Source organism: Bos indicus x Bos taurus, chromosome 4 (assembly GCF_003369695.1).
Source record: "Bos indicus x Bos taurus breed Angus x Brahman F1 hybrid chromosome 4, Bos_hybrid_MaternalHap_v2.0, whole genome shotgun sequence".
NCBI lineage: Eukaryota > Metazoa > Chordata > Mammalia > Artiodactyla > Bovidae > Bos > Bos indicus x Bos taurus.
Window position 1 is genome coordinate 50,831,332 of NC_040079.1, and position 17,649 is coordinate 50,848,980.

The 17,649-nt window shown below is 54.6% G+C and overlaps 2 protein-coding genes across 5 annotated transcripts; both read right to left on the reverse strand.

Moving 5' to 3' along the window:
• Positions 1 to 547: 547 nt before the first annotated feature.
• On the reverse strand, positions 548 to 3,881 carry HOXA9 (homeobox A9). 3 transcript variants are annotated; one of them, XM_027539397.1, is made up of 3 exons: positions 3,298 to 3,881; positions 3,035 to 3,124; positions 548 to 1,953 (listed from the first exon to the last, which is right to left on the reverse strand). In XM_027539397.1, exons 1-3 carry the CDS (start codon positions 3,854 to 3,856, stop codon positions 1,715 to 1,717), a joined length of 888 nt encoding a protein of 295 aa, XP_027395198.1. In that variant the 5' UTR covers positions 3,857 to 3,881; the 3' UTR covers positions 548 to 1,714. The 3 variants fall into 3 exon arrangements, with proteins under 3 accessions (XP_027395198.1, XP_027395196.1, XP_027395199.1); XM_027539395.1 differs by having other exon boundaries at positions 548 to 3,124; XM_027539398.1 differs by having other exon boundaries at positions 3,035 to 3,707.
• Positions 3,882 to 8,734: 4,853 nt separating this feature from the next.
• HOXA10 (homeobox A10) lies at positions 8,735 to 13,217 on the reverse strand. 2 transcript variants are annotated; one of them, XR_003510753.1, is made up of 2 exons: positions 10,826 to 11,450; positions 8,735 to 10,274 (listed from the first exon to the last, which is right to left on the reverse strand). XR_003510753.1 is itself a non-coding variant. In XM_027539394.1 (2 exons), exons 1-2 carry the CDS (start codon positions 12,452 to 12,454, stop codon positions 10,000 to 10,002), a joined length of 1,245 nt encoding a protein of 414 aa, XP_027395195.1. In that variant the 5' UTR covers positions 12,455 to 13,217; the 3' UTR covers positions 8,735 to 9,999. The 2 variants fall into 2 exon arrangements, 1 of the variants encoding a protein (XP_027395195.1); XM_027539394.1 differs by lacking the exon at positions 10,826 to 11,450 and adding an exon at positions 11,485 to 13,217.
• Positions 13,218 to 17,649: the final 4,432 nt, after the last annotated feature.

Genomic DNA, 17,649 nt, shown 5'->3' on the forward strand with positions numbered 1-17,649 from the left:
CCCCTGGGAGCCGCCAACTGTCCGTGCCCGCGGCCACGTTGGGGCGACCGGGCTCCAGATTCCCTCCTGGTAGAGGCCTTAGGAGGCAGCTCTCGGTCCTGCCACCGCCTTCCCAGCTCCCCCTACCCACCCCGCCAGGGAAGATCCAGGGCCCCCTCCAGTCGCGGTGGACCCGGGTTTGGGGAATTCTTGGGGCGCCAAAACGAAAGAATGGCCATTCCCAGCCACTGGACAGCCGTAAGCGACATCCCAGACCGACCAACTTTTCTGAAGCCTCCCCGCAGTCCCGCAACCGGACACAAAGCCGGGAGCAGGGCCTCTCCGCCTCTTGTTGTTCACCCTTCCTCTGCTCGCTGCCTGCAGTCGCCAGGCAGCCGGCGGGGGAGGCAGAGCGGAGGGCCGCCTGGGTCTGGCTGCAGCAGGTTCATGCTCCCAAGCCAGAGACACAGCTGAGCTCTGTCCTTCATTTCAGCCCGTCTGCCACCCCCCAGACTACCCAGGCTCCCCTGCCCCGGAGAAGAAGGTGCAAAGAGCTGACCCGCAAAAATTAGAAAAGAATCAATATATTTTATTGGCAAAAAGTTAAATATCATTTCAACACAACGATTTGGTCAGTAGGCCTTGAGGTAACTATTGCAAAATATACAGTGTGCGTTCAGCCTGATGGAAACCCCAGATTCATCAAGGATACAAATCTACAGTAGCCCAATGGCGGTTTCATAGTGTATAATTTATTATCAATAAAATTAACTCCATTACAATAAGCATTCATTTTTCCCCCAATTAAAATTAAACGTAAACCATAGGTAGTAACCATCTGCACATACGTAGTATAGCTCCAAATTTCCTCACTGTTTGGTGCAAAAACAATATTCAAGCTTGTTTACTTTTTCTTTAATATGTGGATTATATATACACAATGGACGAGATAGGTCTAGAGAGCATGTAGAAACTAAAATGTCCGCATTTCAAGAATGGAGAAAATCATGAATCTATGCATCCCAGAGAACGCTTTCTTTTTTTGTTTTAAAATTTTATGTCACTGGGAAATCCTTACAGCTAGTTTACAATCAAAGGTTAACAGCCTAGTTACACAGAAGACATATTCCACTACAGAGCTATACTCTATGCAACTGCTTTCTCCCCTCATAAACAACCTGAGTTCAAATCGAATTCTAGCTTTCACAATCACAACGGGTGCATCACCCATCACAGAAGTTTGAGTCACAAAACATAATTACCACAATAAAACACAGTATTCAAGTATCTGGGCAGATCGCTCTGCCGCACAAAGAGCAAATTAAATTAACTACACACAGTCTAAAAACTATACAGCCCGCCGTCAATAGTTGTGCATTATAAAAAGGTAGTTTTTTTTGTTTGTTTGAAGTCAGGAACAGGTAGATTTTTTTTTTTTTTTATATATACAAGCTAGCACATATAGCCATCAGCGCTAATGCCCCCGCCTTTTTTTTTTTTTTTTTTTTTAATCTTATAGAAAATGGAAAGCTTACAATACCTCCTCCATCAAAGTGGCAGGCCAAGGAACCAGCCTGAACAGGGTTTGCCTAGGACATGAGGCCTGGAGTTTCCAACCGCCTTTTTAGGGTGGTGGAGGCTGGGGTGGGGTGGGGTTGGGTGGGGATAGGAGAAGAGGACGGGCAATTCTTTCTCTCTAGCTCACTCTCTCTTTTCTAAATGAACTCGAGTCGCATCACTCGTCTTTTGCTCGGTCCTTGTTGATTTTCTTCATTTTCATCCTGCGGTTCTGGAACCAGATCTTGACCTGCCTCTCCGTAAGGTTGAGCAGTCGGGCCACCTCGTACCTGCGGTCCCGGGTGAGGTACATGTTGAACAGAAATTCCTTCTCTAGTTCCAGCGTTTGGTGTTTTGTATAGGGGCAGCGTTTCTTCCGCGTGGAGCGAGCGTGGAGCCAGTTGGCAGCCGGGTTACCTGCGGGTGGGGGACAGAGAGGGGGGGATTTAGGAGGTGAATAAGCACACCCACCCCCCTCCGCTGGGGGCTAGGAAAACTCCTGGGGTCTTCAGCCAAAGTGCAGGACGCTGCTGAACTGGTTAGGGAAGGCAGCCGAGCCTCGGATACAATGGAACCCTGGCAGACAGACGCAGGGACGGTCACTTACAATTGCACGCCAGAAAACCTCGGCTCCCCCCACCCACCCCAGACCCTTCTTTCTCCTCCTCTGTCCTCCTTTCCCCTCCTCTGCTTCCTCCCACTCTCCACACGTTGTGTAAGAAGTGAAATTTACAAACAGATCTCTTTCTTGCCACACAGGAGGAAACCACGCTGCCATGTGTTCCTTAGCAAGCTTAATATTCTATTCTCCTTCTCACTGACTCTCTTTCCTTCCCACCTTTCCATCTACTCTCCCCATTCCTTATTTTGACCTCCCTGGAAGGCTGTGGGAGCTGGCCAGGCCGGTATGGCGCCCCTAGGCACCCCAAGGCCGTAGATCACTTCTCCAGTTTATTTGAATAATCTAGCACGGGGACCCTCGCGTCCCGGTCGCCTGCAGCCGCATCTTGGGCAGGGTTTACGCCGCCACTGGCTGAAGCAAGAAGTGGAGAGAATCGGCCGTCTTCCCCAGAGTCCCGGGTCAGGCTGCCCGGGCTGCAGTTGCTACCGCCGCTCCCGGACAATCTAGCCGCACAAAAGGCTTTCTCTGACGCGTTGCTTTCGAAGAATCTCGCCCAGAGTATTTCTGTCTTGGTCCCGGGCAAGCCAAGGAGAGGGTCACCAGGTCTCGGGTCGTCCCGCAGCGCCTGCCCCGCCCCCTCTCCAGGCAGCCGCCGCCTCCCCTCCCCCGAAGCCCGGCAGGCCGGCTTGTCACTGCTTTCTGGACTTGGGGGGCCCCATCCGAGGAGGCTTCCTAAACAGCAACTTCTGGCTCCCGGCCTTTGCTCAGGAGGCTCCCAGCGAAGGCGAAGGCAGGCTCCGGAGAAAGCTGGAGGGCCGGCAGATCCGGGTGGCCGGCGTGGAGGCGGTGGCCGGCCTGGAAGGAGGAGACACTTACTGGGATCGATGGGGGGCTTGTCTCCGCCGCTCTCATTCTCAGGATTGTTTTCGGAGAAGGCGCCTTCGCTGGGCTGTTTTTCTCTATCAACTGGAGGAGAACCACAAGCATAGTCAGTCAGGGACAAAGTGTGAGTGTCAAGCGTGGGACAGTCACCCCTTCTGGCCGACAGCGGTTCAGGTTTAATGCCATAAGGCCGGCTGGAGGGCAAGCCCGCGAAGGAGAGCGCGCCGGGCGTGGGCTCCAGCCAGGAGCGCATGTACCTGCCGTCCGGCGCCGCCGCCGCCACGGGCGCCTGGGGGTGCACATAGGGGTGGTGGTGATGGTGGTGATACACGGCCGCGGGCACCGCGTTGGGGCCCGCCGCGTGCACCGGGTTCCACGAGGCGCCAAACACCGCCGCCTTGGACTGGAAGCTGCAAGGGCTGAAGTCGGGGTGCTCGGCCAGCGCCGCGGCCTGCCTGGGGGGCTGGCCCAAGGCTCCCGGTGCGTAGCGGCCCGCGCCCAGCTCATCCGCGGCATCGGCGCCCAGCAGGAATGAGTCCACGTAGTAGTTGCCAAGGGCCCCGGTGGTGGCCATCGCCGTGCCCCGCGCCCGGCCGGCCCGGCCCGACCCGCGGAAATTATGAAACTGCAGATTTCATGTAACAACTTGGTGGCACCAGGGGGGGAAGTACAGTCACCTAATAAGTTGGCGGCGCCCGCGCCCCCATTGGCCGCGCGCGTCACGTGCCCGCCCGGCAGAACAATAACGCGTAAATCACTCCGCACGCTATTAATGGCCCGGTGTTTTGCAGTCATAATTTTTATAGCAAAAGCCATATGTTTTTATGCAAAGGGATCGTGGCGCTCCGCGATCGGGTTTGTTTTAATTGTGGCCAACGAAGATTAAAAGATCAAATCTGGCCTTGCCTCTGTACTCCCTCCCCTCCCACCGCCACCACCAGACACACACTTCTTAAGCGGACTATTTTATATCACAATTAATCACGCCATCAGCAAGACGCGGGTCCCGCGCGCGAGTGCGGCCAGCAGAGCCCCTCACATAAAATTAGACAATAATTGAAGCCATAAAAAGGCAGCCAAATCGCATTCTCGCTCTACTGTATTTAAATCTATATTTATGATATTTCATAAGGAGTTATTGTTCAGAAGCCACACAGGCTGGTGGGAAGTTGGGAACGACCAACAGATTCGTTTGCCTCCTCGTGACTCGCAGCTGTAAAAATTTACGAGGACTTGGAAAGGTTAAATTAGACTGTTGTGTTTGGTTGGCGAGCTCCCTGTAAATAATCCTTGCGATCCCTAGAGATGAGAGTTTACCCGGGGCTGGTCGAGAAAAGTCAAATTCAACGCAGTATCCGTCCCAGACTGAGCCACCACCACCTCTTCCGGAGCGCGCTGGACAGGGACAGGCCACAGAGAAGGCAGCACCAACTGTGAACTCCCCTCCGGCATCTGCCCGACTGGAGCGCAGGGCGCCCGGGCAGCTCCCAAAATCGCCGCTGAGCCTCCAGCGAGGGCCCCACCGAGGAGCGGCCAGGGAGAGAGTGGCCAGTCTTCCCTGGGGCCACGGATTTGAGGACCTGATTGTGCCGCGCGCTCGGCTCCATCTCCGCGTACACGCACTACCAGCGCGCCCAGCTCGCGGTCCGCCGGAATCACTATCCACACCCCGGGCGGACCCAACAAGCGTCCCAGCCGTGTGTTCCGACCTTGGAGGCCCTAACGCTGAGCTCTGCAAGCCTCGTCGCATTCCCTGAACCCGAACTGCGAAAAAACACGAGGCAGGATCAATGAAAGGCGAGTTTGCTGGCGAAAAAGCAGCTCCGCCTAAGAGACCCCTTGGCTCTAGTAGCTGGGAAGCCGGCTCCGGAGCGGTTAGCCTCTGGTCCCCCGTATGAGTCCTTCTGGGCTCCTTCCTTTCTGACCACTATCCCGGACCCGCCTAGGTTACCCACTCGACCCTCGGCTCGGCAGTTACAAGGCCTAAAACTCGGGGTTGCAGATCAAGTCCAGGGCTAGAAATTAAAACAGGGAGGGGCACAGGGCATTGACTTTTAATCCTGTTTCTTAGCTTGGCCAAATTGAGGAAGGTATTTCTTACTCCTTAGAGTCTTTCAGAGGTAAAAGACCTCGGCCTGTATGTTAATTGGGGAAAAAAATAAAAACAAAACCTACCCCCAATCCGAACAGAAAGAGGCGACCCCTAAAAGGGGGTAATTAAATTCACGTGTGAACATTGTGCCTGCAAGAGTGTGTTTCTCATTAGCCCTCTTCCCTGGCGGCGAGGGCAGGCGGGCGGCATCGGTCGCTTCCATCTTCTGTTTTTCCTTCATCCTCCCCAACAGTTCCAGTAATCCCCCCAAACCCTGATACATCCCTGTCCCAGGCGAAAACCCGCAAATGCCAGGCTCTCCCGGAGAAAGAGGCTGCGGAGCCGCGCAGAGAGGCACCGGGTGCCCCTTCCTCTGCTCGCGCCGGAAGAGGGAAGTGGCCGACACAATGAACTCCGACGTGGCCGGTCCAGGCCGCCTCAGCCCCCTCCTCCCTAATATTTTCCTTTCCTTGTAAATTCCTCCGCCGTATCCCCACCCCCACCGCAGCCCAGGGTGTCCTAAATATCGACCCCTTAGATTTTCATTAAGAAAAATTAACTCTGGGGGAAACCTTCACTCGTAATTGTCTGCAAATAGGCTGGACACGCCTGGTGGCCTTTTCCTTTTTTTTTTTTTTTTTTTTTGTGGTAACCAAAGAAGACACCAATTATTGTTAGTAATGTTTAAAATAAAACAGGCTATGTTTCTTTAAATAACCTTAGACTTTCCAAATAGAATGGCTTCTAAATAATTATCCGGCGTTGAGAATTAAGCAGTCCTTACTGGTGCCAGGAAAAGGGGGAAATCACAAAACTAAATATTATTCCTATTTAGCCACAGGTTTGGAGAGAGAATATTCAGGCTTTTGTGTTTGCTTTTATTTTGGAGGTGAAAGAGATTATGTGTGCATAAAGAAACACTAAATGGGTGTAATTACAAACTGCCTTTTCTAGCCTGAGAGTTCAAAAACCTTGGCCTCCAAAACGAATCCACTACTCAAGTCCTGAGAGGCAGAGAGGAATTGAGGCGAATGCCCTGTGACAGCCTCTCCGATAACAGGAGGGCAAGCTGGGCAGTGAAAATAGTTTCTGAGCTGCTGGAGCTGGGAAGGGAAGCACCGTTCGGTGTGCTTGAGCCTGAAGGCCCGTAGGCGTGTTGGATTCCCAGGGGTGGAAATTGTTTTCAGTTCCCGGTAATGAGAATGGCCCCTCTAGCTTCAAACCGTGGCCTACAACTTGGAACGCCAACTCAGTGTCTAGAATTTAGGCCTCCTTTCCCCTATTATTTGAAACACACTGGCACTGGAACGGTTCCCTTCTGTAGTACTGTCCCCACAAGGATGTCATATCTAACATCTTCTGACCCTGATAGAAACTACTGGCAAGCAAACAGCCAATCTTTGCCCTAGCGGGGCTCCCTTATCGCGATTAAAGCCGGAGCCTGGACCAGCAGGCCGGGAAAGCAGAGGAAGCTTTGTGGCAGTTCCCTGCGTGTTGTTCCATCGAGCCTGGCTGAGCCCAGGACTCAGCCTCATCTCCCCAATGAAGTCAGCGGAGGCCTCCTTGCCCTCGGAATGGGCACACAAAAACGACGTGAATTCCCCCCAATCAGAACGCCTAGGCTGCTGTTCAGGACCCGCGGAGTAGGAACGCCAGGCCGCCGCCATCCGGTCGTGATCATAACCGAGGCCTTGCCTGGGCCACGGCACACCAGGCCGAGATCCATAGCCCTAGACAGCCGCGCCCCTCCAGCTCTTCCTCAGCAGATTGCCACCTCTGATTGAAGGCGCATGGAAAAATAAGACACCCCCCACCCCGCTCTCCCCAAACAAGCCCTGTATCTCTCCCCCGGGTTCCTCCCAAAGGAATAGTTGGGGAGGAGACAGAAAGAAAGAAAACTGGACACAGACTGAAGGTGAAAGAAAAAAGGAAGGAGTAAACAAGAAAAAAGAGGAAGGAAGGAGGGAAGGTAAGAAAGAAGAAAGAGTCAAAGGCAACTCTTGGGAGTAGACAGAGGTTTACAGAGAGAAGGGTAAGTGACAAGGCCAGTGACCCAGCCCCTGTCAGCCCTGTCCGCTTCCTAGTTTAGGCTGAATCTCCACTGGCAAAGCGATCTTTCCTCATCTGGTGCCCCGGATTGGGCTGGAGGTGCCCCGGCCTTGCAGGAGGATGGCAGAGTCCCTGGCCAGGCGCAGGCCGGGAGCAGGAGAGAGCCAGGACAGAGGCGTGCGCCCCTGACCTTGAAAGGCCCGGGGCTCAGAATTCCTACCACGCCCCTGGCATCCGCGAAGGAGCAGGTAACCTGACTGTACCTGCTCCAGGCCAGGTAGGGGGGGGTGGAAGGGGGGATGAGGCCGGCAGCCTGGCAGAGCGTTGAGGAGGCAGGGTCCAGGCTCCTGTGCGGGATAAGCCGAGGTTGCCACCGCAGGCCTGGCACGACCAGGGGTTGGATGCCCCTCCCGGCCCGGCCCGGCCTCCGCGCGCACAGGTACCTGGAGACGATTTCAACTGAAGTAATGAAGGCAGTGTCGTGCTGTCGAGAGAAAGGTGGATCCCAACAACAGGAAACTACCTAAATCACCGACCAGTTCTGTTGCTGCCCGCTTGGCGCTGCCTCGCCCGCCGCCGCCGCCGTTACTGCCGCCGCCACCACCGCCGCCAAGTGAGAACCCTGCGATCGCGCCTGGCCCCTCGCCAACCTGCGCCCGCCGCTGCCGCTGACGCATCAAGGAGGAAGAAGCCACCGGCCCGGGTAAGGTAAACCTGGGAGAAGGAAGGTAAAGGAGAGAGGAAAATGCAAGGAGGAGAGAAAGCCAGAAGAGAGGAGGGAAAGAGCAGCGTGCGCGCTTGTTTCCCAAATCTTGCAGCTCAGCGAGCCGGCGCGGCGCCGAGCGGCGGCAGCCCAGGGCGATTCGCAAGCGCCAGGGACAGCTCGGAGCCCGGCTCCCTGTCTGGCCTCGGCCTCCCGCGCTCGCTCCCCGCCACTTGCTCTCCCCCTCTTTCCCTCCCCGCCAGCCAGCCAGCCGGGGCGCGCGCTCCCGCGCCCCCTCCCCCATGCTGTCGCGCCCCCCCCCCCCCCCCGCCTCCCGCGAGCAGGAAACGCGTGGCCCCGCCGAGGGCGACCAGGTGGGGGAGGCCGTGCTGGGGGCGGGAGGACCCGTGCAGCCCCGCCGCGGTCTACCTAACCGCTGCCGCGGACGCTAGTGACCCGCTGTGGGCCCATCCTGCTCCCCGGAATCCTAGGCTGGGGGTCGTCGAGGACCAAGAGACCCACGAAATAGCCAGCCTCTGCGAACCTCCCAGGGGGCTCCAGAAACAAATCCTGTTTGGCTTCCTCTGTCTATGCAGCTCCCCTCTCAACTGAAACCACTGGTCCAAGACAGCCACAATCCAGATATACTAGCAAGTCATAAAACTGAACAAAAGCCGACAAACCTTACGGCACCAGGGCTATAGGGCCCAGACAAATTACGACCGTCTAGGTAATATTTAAATAGATGCCTAAAGTAATTGCAGAGGGCGCGGGCTAGTCCTCCTGTTGTAAAAGCGGTAGACGGGATAAAGTGGAAGGTGAAGATAAGAAGTCAAAAAAAGAGGTAAAATTAAAAAGCTTCATTCCACAGCTTTTATTCTTCTATAAGAACATAAACATCTTTTTTTTCCACGCACAGCAGCATTACAATATTAATTTATTCTGATTTAAGATTAGAAGTAAATAGAACTAGAACTAACATTTATAATAATGATAGAATGCATTTGCATAAAACAAGATTGGCAATTTTTCATAATAATAGACATTTATACAGATTTGTATTTTATAGTTTTTTCTTTTTCTGCACCTACAGGTTTGACCCTTTTATGCATGTAACTTCACAGTATAAAGGAAACCCAGCAATGTCTCCCTTCTCTAGTCTATTCCGCTTGCTCCAGCCCTCCTCGGCTTCTGTGAATTTTGGAAAGAAAAGGGGGGGAAAGGGGGGGAACCTCTGCAGACTAGGGAGAATTGTGGTGTGCTTGTCTTATGTTACCAGTGGTAACAATTATTTAATGACAAAAAATGCACTAAACCTGCATGTATAAACAAAACTACATTCTATTATTTATCTACAGCCAGAAGGACATGGAAATTCAAAGTAACTGAAATAATTTAGTCCCACAATGCAAGACCTTACACAAACTGGAAGAGACGTTTCCTTCTCCTGGTCATTTCTTCTTCTTTTAAAGCTGAGCTATCTTACAGGGGAAGGAAAAATGAATCTTTCTGATTTTCTCAATTTTACCAATCAGCCAAAGTCAACCCTTTTGCCAACCTGCATGTACATTTCTGCAAGCCCTTCTCTTTGCCAAGGAAAAAAGAGAAAAGAAACCCAGGGGCCTGTGCCCCCTGATTAAAGACAGCCCTGCACTCCAGGCAGGCAAGCCCGGTGGCGGCTCCTTGCACCATTGACCTCAGGCCAGACACCTCAGCTGCCTACAATGGGACCTCCGCCTTCCGGCTAGGTTGCTGGCCCCGCAGGAAACCAGCTGCACCCGGAGGACAGAGGCCATTTCAAGCAGTGGAACCCCGAGACAGCAAACCATCCCAGTCACCACTTGACACTTAGGACAGCATTCTCTATAGAATTTTAGCGCGATATGGCTTTTTCCCCCAGAAAAAAACAAATAAACCAGCACCAAGCAAACAGACAAAGAAACAAAAAGTCAGAACAAACCAGCCCTGCACAGATGTAACGGCCAGCGAGATGGCGAGTGTGGGAGGGAAGAATGGGGGGGCTCCCGCACAGGTGCGAGTTCCTGGGCAGAGCCGAAGACAAGAGGGAGGAGAACGGTTCTCTGGACGAAATGAACCACATTGCCTGGAGCTTCATCAGGAAAAATTAAAGTTGGCTGTGAGCTCCCGGATCCGGTTTTCTCGGTTCATTTTCTTCAGTTTCATCCTGCGGTTCTGAAACCAGATTTTAACTTGTCTGTCCGTGAGGTGGACGCTGCGGCTGATCTCTAGGCGCCGCTCTCGAGTAAGGTACATGTTGAACAGAAACTCCTTCTCCAGCTCCAGCGTCTGGTGCTTGGTGTAGGGGCAGCGCTTCTTCCGGCCGCTCTTTGCAGTGAGCCAGTTGGCTGCGTTTTCGCCTTTGGAATTGCCTGGCATTTGAGAGAATAAAGAGGGGAAGGTTAAATCGAGGCCATGCGGGCTGCACGCAGAGTGGAATTCGGGTCGTTTCTACAGTATGAGGGATGCCCTAAGTCACCCAGAGAGAGTTATCCCTCCGCCCTCCGCCCCTTTTAGTTTGCCCAGGGAGAGCAGTTCCTCCAAAAGTTATGTGTAAAATCGAGTGGGCCTCCTATCTACACCTACTCTCTTACATTTTCCTCCACTTTTCCCCCTAAACACCTGTTTTAGCACAAAGCTGCCATGCGCTTGCAGAAGGAACGGACTGGGAGGGCAGGCTGTATATCTTGAACTTAACGCCTTTTTTTTGCCTCTCGCCCCAAGGCAGACAAGCATTTCCTGCAACCCCCAGGCTGGGAGGACAGGGGTGCTCACTTGGAAGGGGGGGGGGCGGGTAGGCAACGTGGCTGTGTCTCACTCCAGCCCCGTGGTTACCCAAGGCCTGTTGAGGAGAGGGAGAAGGGCATAGCTGGGAGCTAGAAAAGGCACAAAAAACTGATTGGGGTCAAGGGCCCTCCCTCACGTCTCTCGAGGAGCCAGGGACGTGCAGTCTGGGCGGTTTCGAGTTCCAGGGGAAGCGAAATGACCCCTCTCTGACTCTCAGATCAGGGCCCAGGCGTCCGGGACGGATCTGCCTTTTCTTCTCCCCGCAACGAGGATTCCCGCCCCTCAAGCAAGTTTGAAAAAAGCAAGGGGGATCGTAAACTCGAACTTCGCCGGTTAATGGGCTTATTTATTGGTGCTGGCGGCTGCTTATTTTGGATGCCTTACAAACATCCGCGCTATCTGCGGGCGAGCCACTTTCCCTCCCTCCCCCTCCCCCCCGCGTGGGCCGCGCCTCGCAGGCTGGGCCCAGACTCGGTTTTGGGTGCTCTGGGGCACGGAGAAGGGCATGCACAAGAGGGGAGTTGCTCGCCGGTGTCCTCGGCTCCAGTCGGAGTGAGGGGAGGCGAGAGCAGAGAACGTCGCGGTGTGGGGCGCTAAGCCGGGACATGAATTTTTTTACTGAGTCCCCACGCCCAAATATTAAAAAAGCAAGTTCACAAGGTCAGCCTGCCTGCAGCTCGGGCCAAGGCCGGCCGGCTGCTGTGCGGACTCCTGGCTCTCTGCTCCTTCCCTTCTCTGGGTCTGCCTGTCTGCCAGCCCGCCTGATTGCGGAGCCCTTCAGCGCGCCCTGCTTACCCAGGGAGTCCTTCTCGGGCGAGGCTTTGCTGCTCTCGGAAGGGGCCGGGGAGAGCTCCTCCGCGGCCGAGGACGACGCGTGCGCCTCCTCGTCGCCCTGCGAGCCCCCGCCGCCGCCGCCACCGCAAGCCAGCGTGGGGGGCGGCGGCGAATCGAGGGCTCGCTCCTTCCGGGCTGCATCCACCGAACTGGAGGCGAGCGCGGGTGGCGGGTCGAAGCCGCGCCCCGGGGGCTGAGCCGGGAACGGGCCGGCGCCGAGCTGCGGCGCGCCGCCACCGCCGCCGCCGTAGCCCTTGGTGGTGCCATAGGCCTGAGAGAGACGGAAGTAGCCGGGCACTGGCACCCCGCTGGAGGTACCCAGGGTGCAGCCGTCGGGCGGCGGGCCCCGCGGGAAGGGGGCCAGCTCGGCAGCGGCGGACGAGCCTTTGGGGCATTTGTCAGCCGAGTCGTAGAGGCAGTAGGAGCTCTCCTCTTTGATGTTCTGCGCGAAAGAGCACGAGGTGGCCTGTGGCGGGGGCTGGGGTGGTTGCGGTGGGGGCGGCGGCTGGGGCTGCTGCGGCGGCGGCGGCCCTTCGGGCTGCTCCATACGGCACGACCGGGGCGCTTCCAGCCACAGGTCTATAGGCGCCGGCGCGTAGCCGTGCGCCCCGGGACCCAGGCCCCCGCTGCCACCACCGCCGCCCGGCGACGCCGCCTCATTGCGCTTGCCTCCCAGAGCCGGGAAGATCCCGCAGCTCTGCAGCCCATAGGGCAGGTCGGCGGCGGACGGCAGGTAGACCCCGCCGTGGGCGTAGTAGCTGCCGCCGCCGCCGCCGCCGCCCCCAGCGCCGCTGCCACCACCGCCAGCCTCGCCTCTGCCGGAGCTGATCAGCGAGTCGACCAAAAAAGAGTTCGCGGCGGGGCTCTCCGAGCATGACATTGTTGTGGGATAATTTGGCGAAGGGAGCAGATAGCCCTTTCTGGCTGACATTTCTTGTGCAAAACATGCTGAATACGATTAGCAATCCCCCCGCACCGCGGCGGGCGCCCGCAGCCAATCCTGAGCCAGAGTTTCCGCGCGACCACTCCCAGTTTGGTTTCGTAGGCGCGGGGCCGCTCTCCGAGGGCGCCCTCCGAGCCCGCGATTGATATAAATATGTAATCTGTATTGATGGGCCGCAAGACGCACACCCGATACCTCAACCCAAAGGCCAGAAGCGACGGGGGCTGCCCCAACGTGGCTGGTGGGGGGCCTGGCCCCTGGGCTCGCTCCGCCCATGCCCGGACGCGCGCCCTCCTTTGGGGTCTGTTTGAAGGGCCCCTGGGCCCCATGCAGTTAACAAGTGGGGTGTTTATGGTGCGCACCCCGGCCCTCTTTGGGGGCTCCCTGTTTTAATTTTTCGAATCAGCCACCAGACTTGGGTGCACTCTTAAAATACTAAGCGGCGGAGGCCTCAGTGCCTCAAGTTCTTCCCATTCAGCCCCAGACCCGGAGCTCTATCACAGGGTGGGGACCTAGTCCTAAAATCACCAGGATTTTCAGAGTTTCCGAAATCCAGAGGAGATTGGAAACTGGCAATCACCACTTCTTTCTAGCATCCCTCACCGAACTTCCCCCAAAATGCAGTGCCCTGGCCTCTTAGCCCCAAACCCTCCACTCCTCCTCTGCCAGTGGGTAGATCCAGTTAGGATCTTTGCCCATGGTGTGCTCACCTGGCTTGCCTTCTCTGCAGCTCCTGTTGGTGAACCTTGGTGGGCTGGCATCAGTGGGGGCGGGGGGGGGGGGGAGGGGGGTTGAGGCGACTGACAGCTTTGGCTGAAAGACTTCCCCACCCTTACTCCAAGGCCAGAGCCAGGTCCAGGCACCCCACAGCCACATCACCCTTGCAGCCTCCAAGCTCATACGCCTTTGGGGGGAAGTGAAAGAAGTGTTGATCTTGAGGGTCTTTGGCTTACCCAGAGGGGAAGACCTGGAGGGGGAAACTTGGGTGGGGTAGGCCGACGAACACCTCTGCCACCCAATTCTCGAATTCTCCCTTTAGCCTTGGCATTCGCAGAGGAGGCTACAAGAACCAGTGTCACCACACTCCTGTCTCTGTCCCCTCCCCTCCTTCCCCCTCCCCTCCAAACCCACGGATGGGGCAGCCCTCACTCCCGTGGTGTGAGCATTTTAACGAGGCCCGCGGTGAGGAAATCCGTTCCCTGTGGGGCCTGGCTGGGCTTGTGGCCCAGTTATAGGCGCGTTCGGAGGCCAGGCCCTTTGCTCAACAGACACCCAGGCCTTCTCCTTCCCTGGTCGTAGGGACCGCGCTCTTGATGAACTGGAAACGGCCGGCCTAGGGTGCTACCCGCCAAGTGTGGGCCTCATACATGTCTCAGGAAACGCGACCTTTTCCGGCCGGATCCAGGGAGCCCAGGTGGTCGCTGCCTTGTCCCGGGCCTGAGGGCTAGGGCTAGAGCTCTCCAGGATGCCCCAGGCCTGCCCGCTCCGCCAGCTCCGGCCCCTGCTGCGGGCTTGACGCCGGCATCCCGAGAAGCAGACCGCTCAGGCCTCGGCGGGCGGCGGCAGGGAAAGACCCTTGCATCCCGAGTGATTTGCCAGGCACTTGGCCTTGTTCTTCCCAACACGAACCTAGTCGGAGGAGGAAGCTGAGCCTGAGAGGACCTAGAGAGAGCCTACGGGAGAGCAGGCGGCAGAGCCCCGGCGCTGGCTTCTGAGATGTAAAGCACGCAGTTGCGGTCTCTGCCGGCAGCGGCTGCTCGGCTCGGCGCGCAGCACCCGGAGGCCGCGCCACCGCTTGCGCTGCGCTCCAGCCACTTCTACCTCTGCGCCCCGCGGAGACCAGCTCCGCGGACTGGGCCTCTGGGGTGGAGAAGAGAGGAACAGAAAAAGAAAAAAGGAAAAGAGGAGAAGACAGAGGGAAAGAAAAGCGAAAGAGGTAGAAAAGGAGAGCGCTAACTCGCTGCAATTCGACAGGATCTTGAGGTGGCAGTAGCATCGCCGCCGAATCAAGTGAGGGGTCGGTGCCGAGATCAGGAAATGTCCTTCGCTCTCCATATTGCTTAAACGCCTCAAACGCACAAGGCCAAGGCAAATTTTCATCAGGCTAGGCCCATGAGGTCAACGAACTTGAGGACCAGAAGTTTGAAAGTAAGGCAGCTTAGGACCTTTCCCCAGATGAGCTTGGTCCTTACCCAGCTTGTCAGGAGAGTGAAACTGACTGGGACTGTTGTGTTCAGCAGTGCTACTGGGAAATGCCACAAAGCCAAGGACTGGCTAAGAAGGGGGCTTTGCCCCTTAGTACTGTTCATGCCTATCAGGAAATTTCTGCCCAGGCGGAAGTAGGTTCCGAGCATAGGAGAGGGTCCCTTGAGAAGAATGAGCCCCAGCAGGCAAGTGGGCCAGGACTGGGTGCTTTTTCAGTTAAACTGATGCAGAAAGCATCTTCCCAGGCCACAGGTTCAGAAGGGCCAGTGGCCACAGGAGAAAAATGCTTAAGATAGTGGAGGCTAAATAAAATAAAGTGAAAGACAATGATCTAAACTTGTCTTTCTCAATATTTTTGAAAGTTGGACCCCCTTTGGTAAATCTAAGGGCATGTTCCGACTTACCCTGTGAAAAACGCAAATCTGTGCATTCCCACAATTTGACCCAGTCATTTTCAGGGAATTCACAGACACCCCCCCCCCTTCCGCCCCTCAAAGCCTTTTCCTTGGCCTCTCCAGAATGTTCCAAGACTCTGGGAATTCAGTAGCCCTGCCAGTTTGACTGGTAAGACAAGCTGGGTTCCGGGCCGTAGACAGCTCAGGCCCCGTCTAGTCAGAGCTCTGTAGGGTGGCCAAATGGCCTTCTAGGCTGAATGGGATCCAAGAGCATGCACGCTCCAACCAAGGTTACAAATATCAGTTTGGTGCCGTGTCTGTTATGATAAGGCCACCGCAGCTGAAGAGTAGAGAAGGTGGAAAGCCGGCTGTGAGCTCACAGACCATGGCATTGGCACTTGGGTCTTCAGAGACCTTTGGGGAGAGTTGGATGTTTCTCCCTAGCATCTTTTACCCCCTTCTAATAAGCCAAATGGGATGTTGAGTTTGTGCTGTTTCTTGCTTGGAAAAAAACCAAAACAGAATACATAAGCCAGTGTGGGATCTTCTCTCTGGCTCAGGTCTGCCACTCTCCCTCCACTGCTGAGCCGAGAGTGAGAGTGAATGGAGAGCCCATGGGTGCACCTGGGACACAGACTGGCTTGCCCCGCTGGTTTGGACAAGAAGATATCCACACAGCAGAAGCTCAAGTCAAATGCCTGCTACCTTCTCAGTTAGTCTCGGAGCTCCCAGCATCCCCGACCGCCCCAAGGCTCCACACTCCCCAGACTGTAACACCGAGGTGTTAGCTTCCTCAATAAAATATTCCATTTATTGATCATCTCAGCTTTCCCAGGGTTCCCCACCCCCAAGAAATTAAGAAAAGCAATTCAGTGGTCGGCTTCTGGACAGTGTCTCCCTCTCACCCATTTGCCTTCTTTTTCTCTCTTTCCTCCTCTTTCCCAGCTGCCGAATTTCTCTCTTGGTGGTCAGAATGCCTTTGACCTAAAACTCTCAAGTGTCTGCCTGCTTCAACCAGGCCTGTGCAGTTGCCGGGGCCCATGTTTTATTTAGGAGTAAATATTGCTCATTTCTACCTGGTTCATTACACCCCATTCAGCTATGGAGCTGAAGTAAATGCCAGGCTAGTGAAATAAGCCCTCTGTTGAGAATTACCCTGCAGTTTACCAAATAGTGCATTCCCTCTCCTACGAGTAGGCCCTTGCAAACTACGAGAAATAATAAACTGTTATTACAAAAAAAATTCTTACAAAGAATACCAGGTACTGAGATTGAGATAGCCAGTAAACAATTCCTATCTGGAGGTTGCTCTCAGTGCTTTCTGGGCGCAGTATTATCTGATCGGCTGTGGAGTTGGAGATGCAGCCCCGGAGAGGGAAATAAATGCTACTTTGACATATTCGGCTTTAACAAAAATTCTGGACTTTTTCAATTCATGTATTTACAGCATAGTTTAAATTTTGGAAGGAGCAAAGACCTGATTCTCCCATTCGTCTTTAAGAATGTCAACATTTTCAGGGATACAGTATTTGATGTGTCTTCTTAGAATCAGTCTATCCCTAAGCAACCTGCTTAAAAGTTTTTTCTAAATCCAACCACTGAACTGGCCCTTCTCTCCTGATGGGGGAAGTGTTGGAGACTTTTTTCGTACACGCCTCACATACACCCCTCAATTGCAGTATCCTCAGTTTTGTCCATCATAAACTGCCTCTGGCCTGGAAACGATATCAGGAAAGGCTCAGGCTGCAAAGAGCACTGTCTGGGCGCCCACTTCTTGCTTTACTCTGGCAGAGTTTGAGAGACCATACTCAACAAAGACTGGTGACTGTGATCGGCAAAATTATACACTCATACACGGTAGCATCTACTTTCTCTGAGATTCTCCCCACCCCACTCACCCATGCACAGTATATTTGTAAAAAGAAAATAACCATTTCAAGAAACTAATGAAAACACACTGGAATGAAAAATTTAAATATAGAAAAAGAGGGAATTTGAGTTTGGCTTCCGAAATGTAAGTGACATGATTATTTTAAACTTGTTTTATGACAATTCTGATGGAGAGATTGTTTGATCAGAGTTTATCCTCACTGCTAGCCTTGGGGAAATGTATAGGTATTTACCAATACAATTTTTGCATGTTTGCAGAATATGCAAAATATCTCATTTTTACATATAAGAAATTGCTGCAAACCTCCAGCCAGGTTTATAGCAGTACAGTCAAAATAAGCAACACAGGTTTCTCTGGCAGCCTCAAAAATATAATGCGACTTCTCCGAATTGGCCTTTTTCGAAACAAAGATTACCTCCAGTCTGTTGGACAAACCTAGAGAACGCATCTAGTAGGAAATCAGCTACTTCCCTGACTTCTGCCCCAGGGAATAAGCCTGCCCCAGTGACCACAGTCGCTGACCACTTCATTGTTTCGAGGAGAAACTCTATTTCCCCCAGTCCCGCCATCTCCTCCCCCCGCCCCTTTTTTTAACCACCATAAGCCGGTATGCCAGCACAGCCAGGAGGATGCTCCCCATCCCTGGTTCATCCCGTTCTGAGTATTTCTACAAAATCTAAAGATCGCCTCAA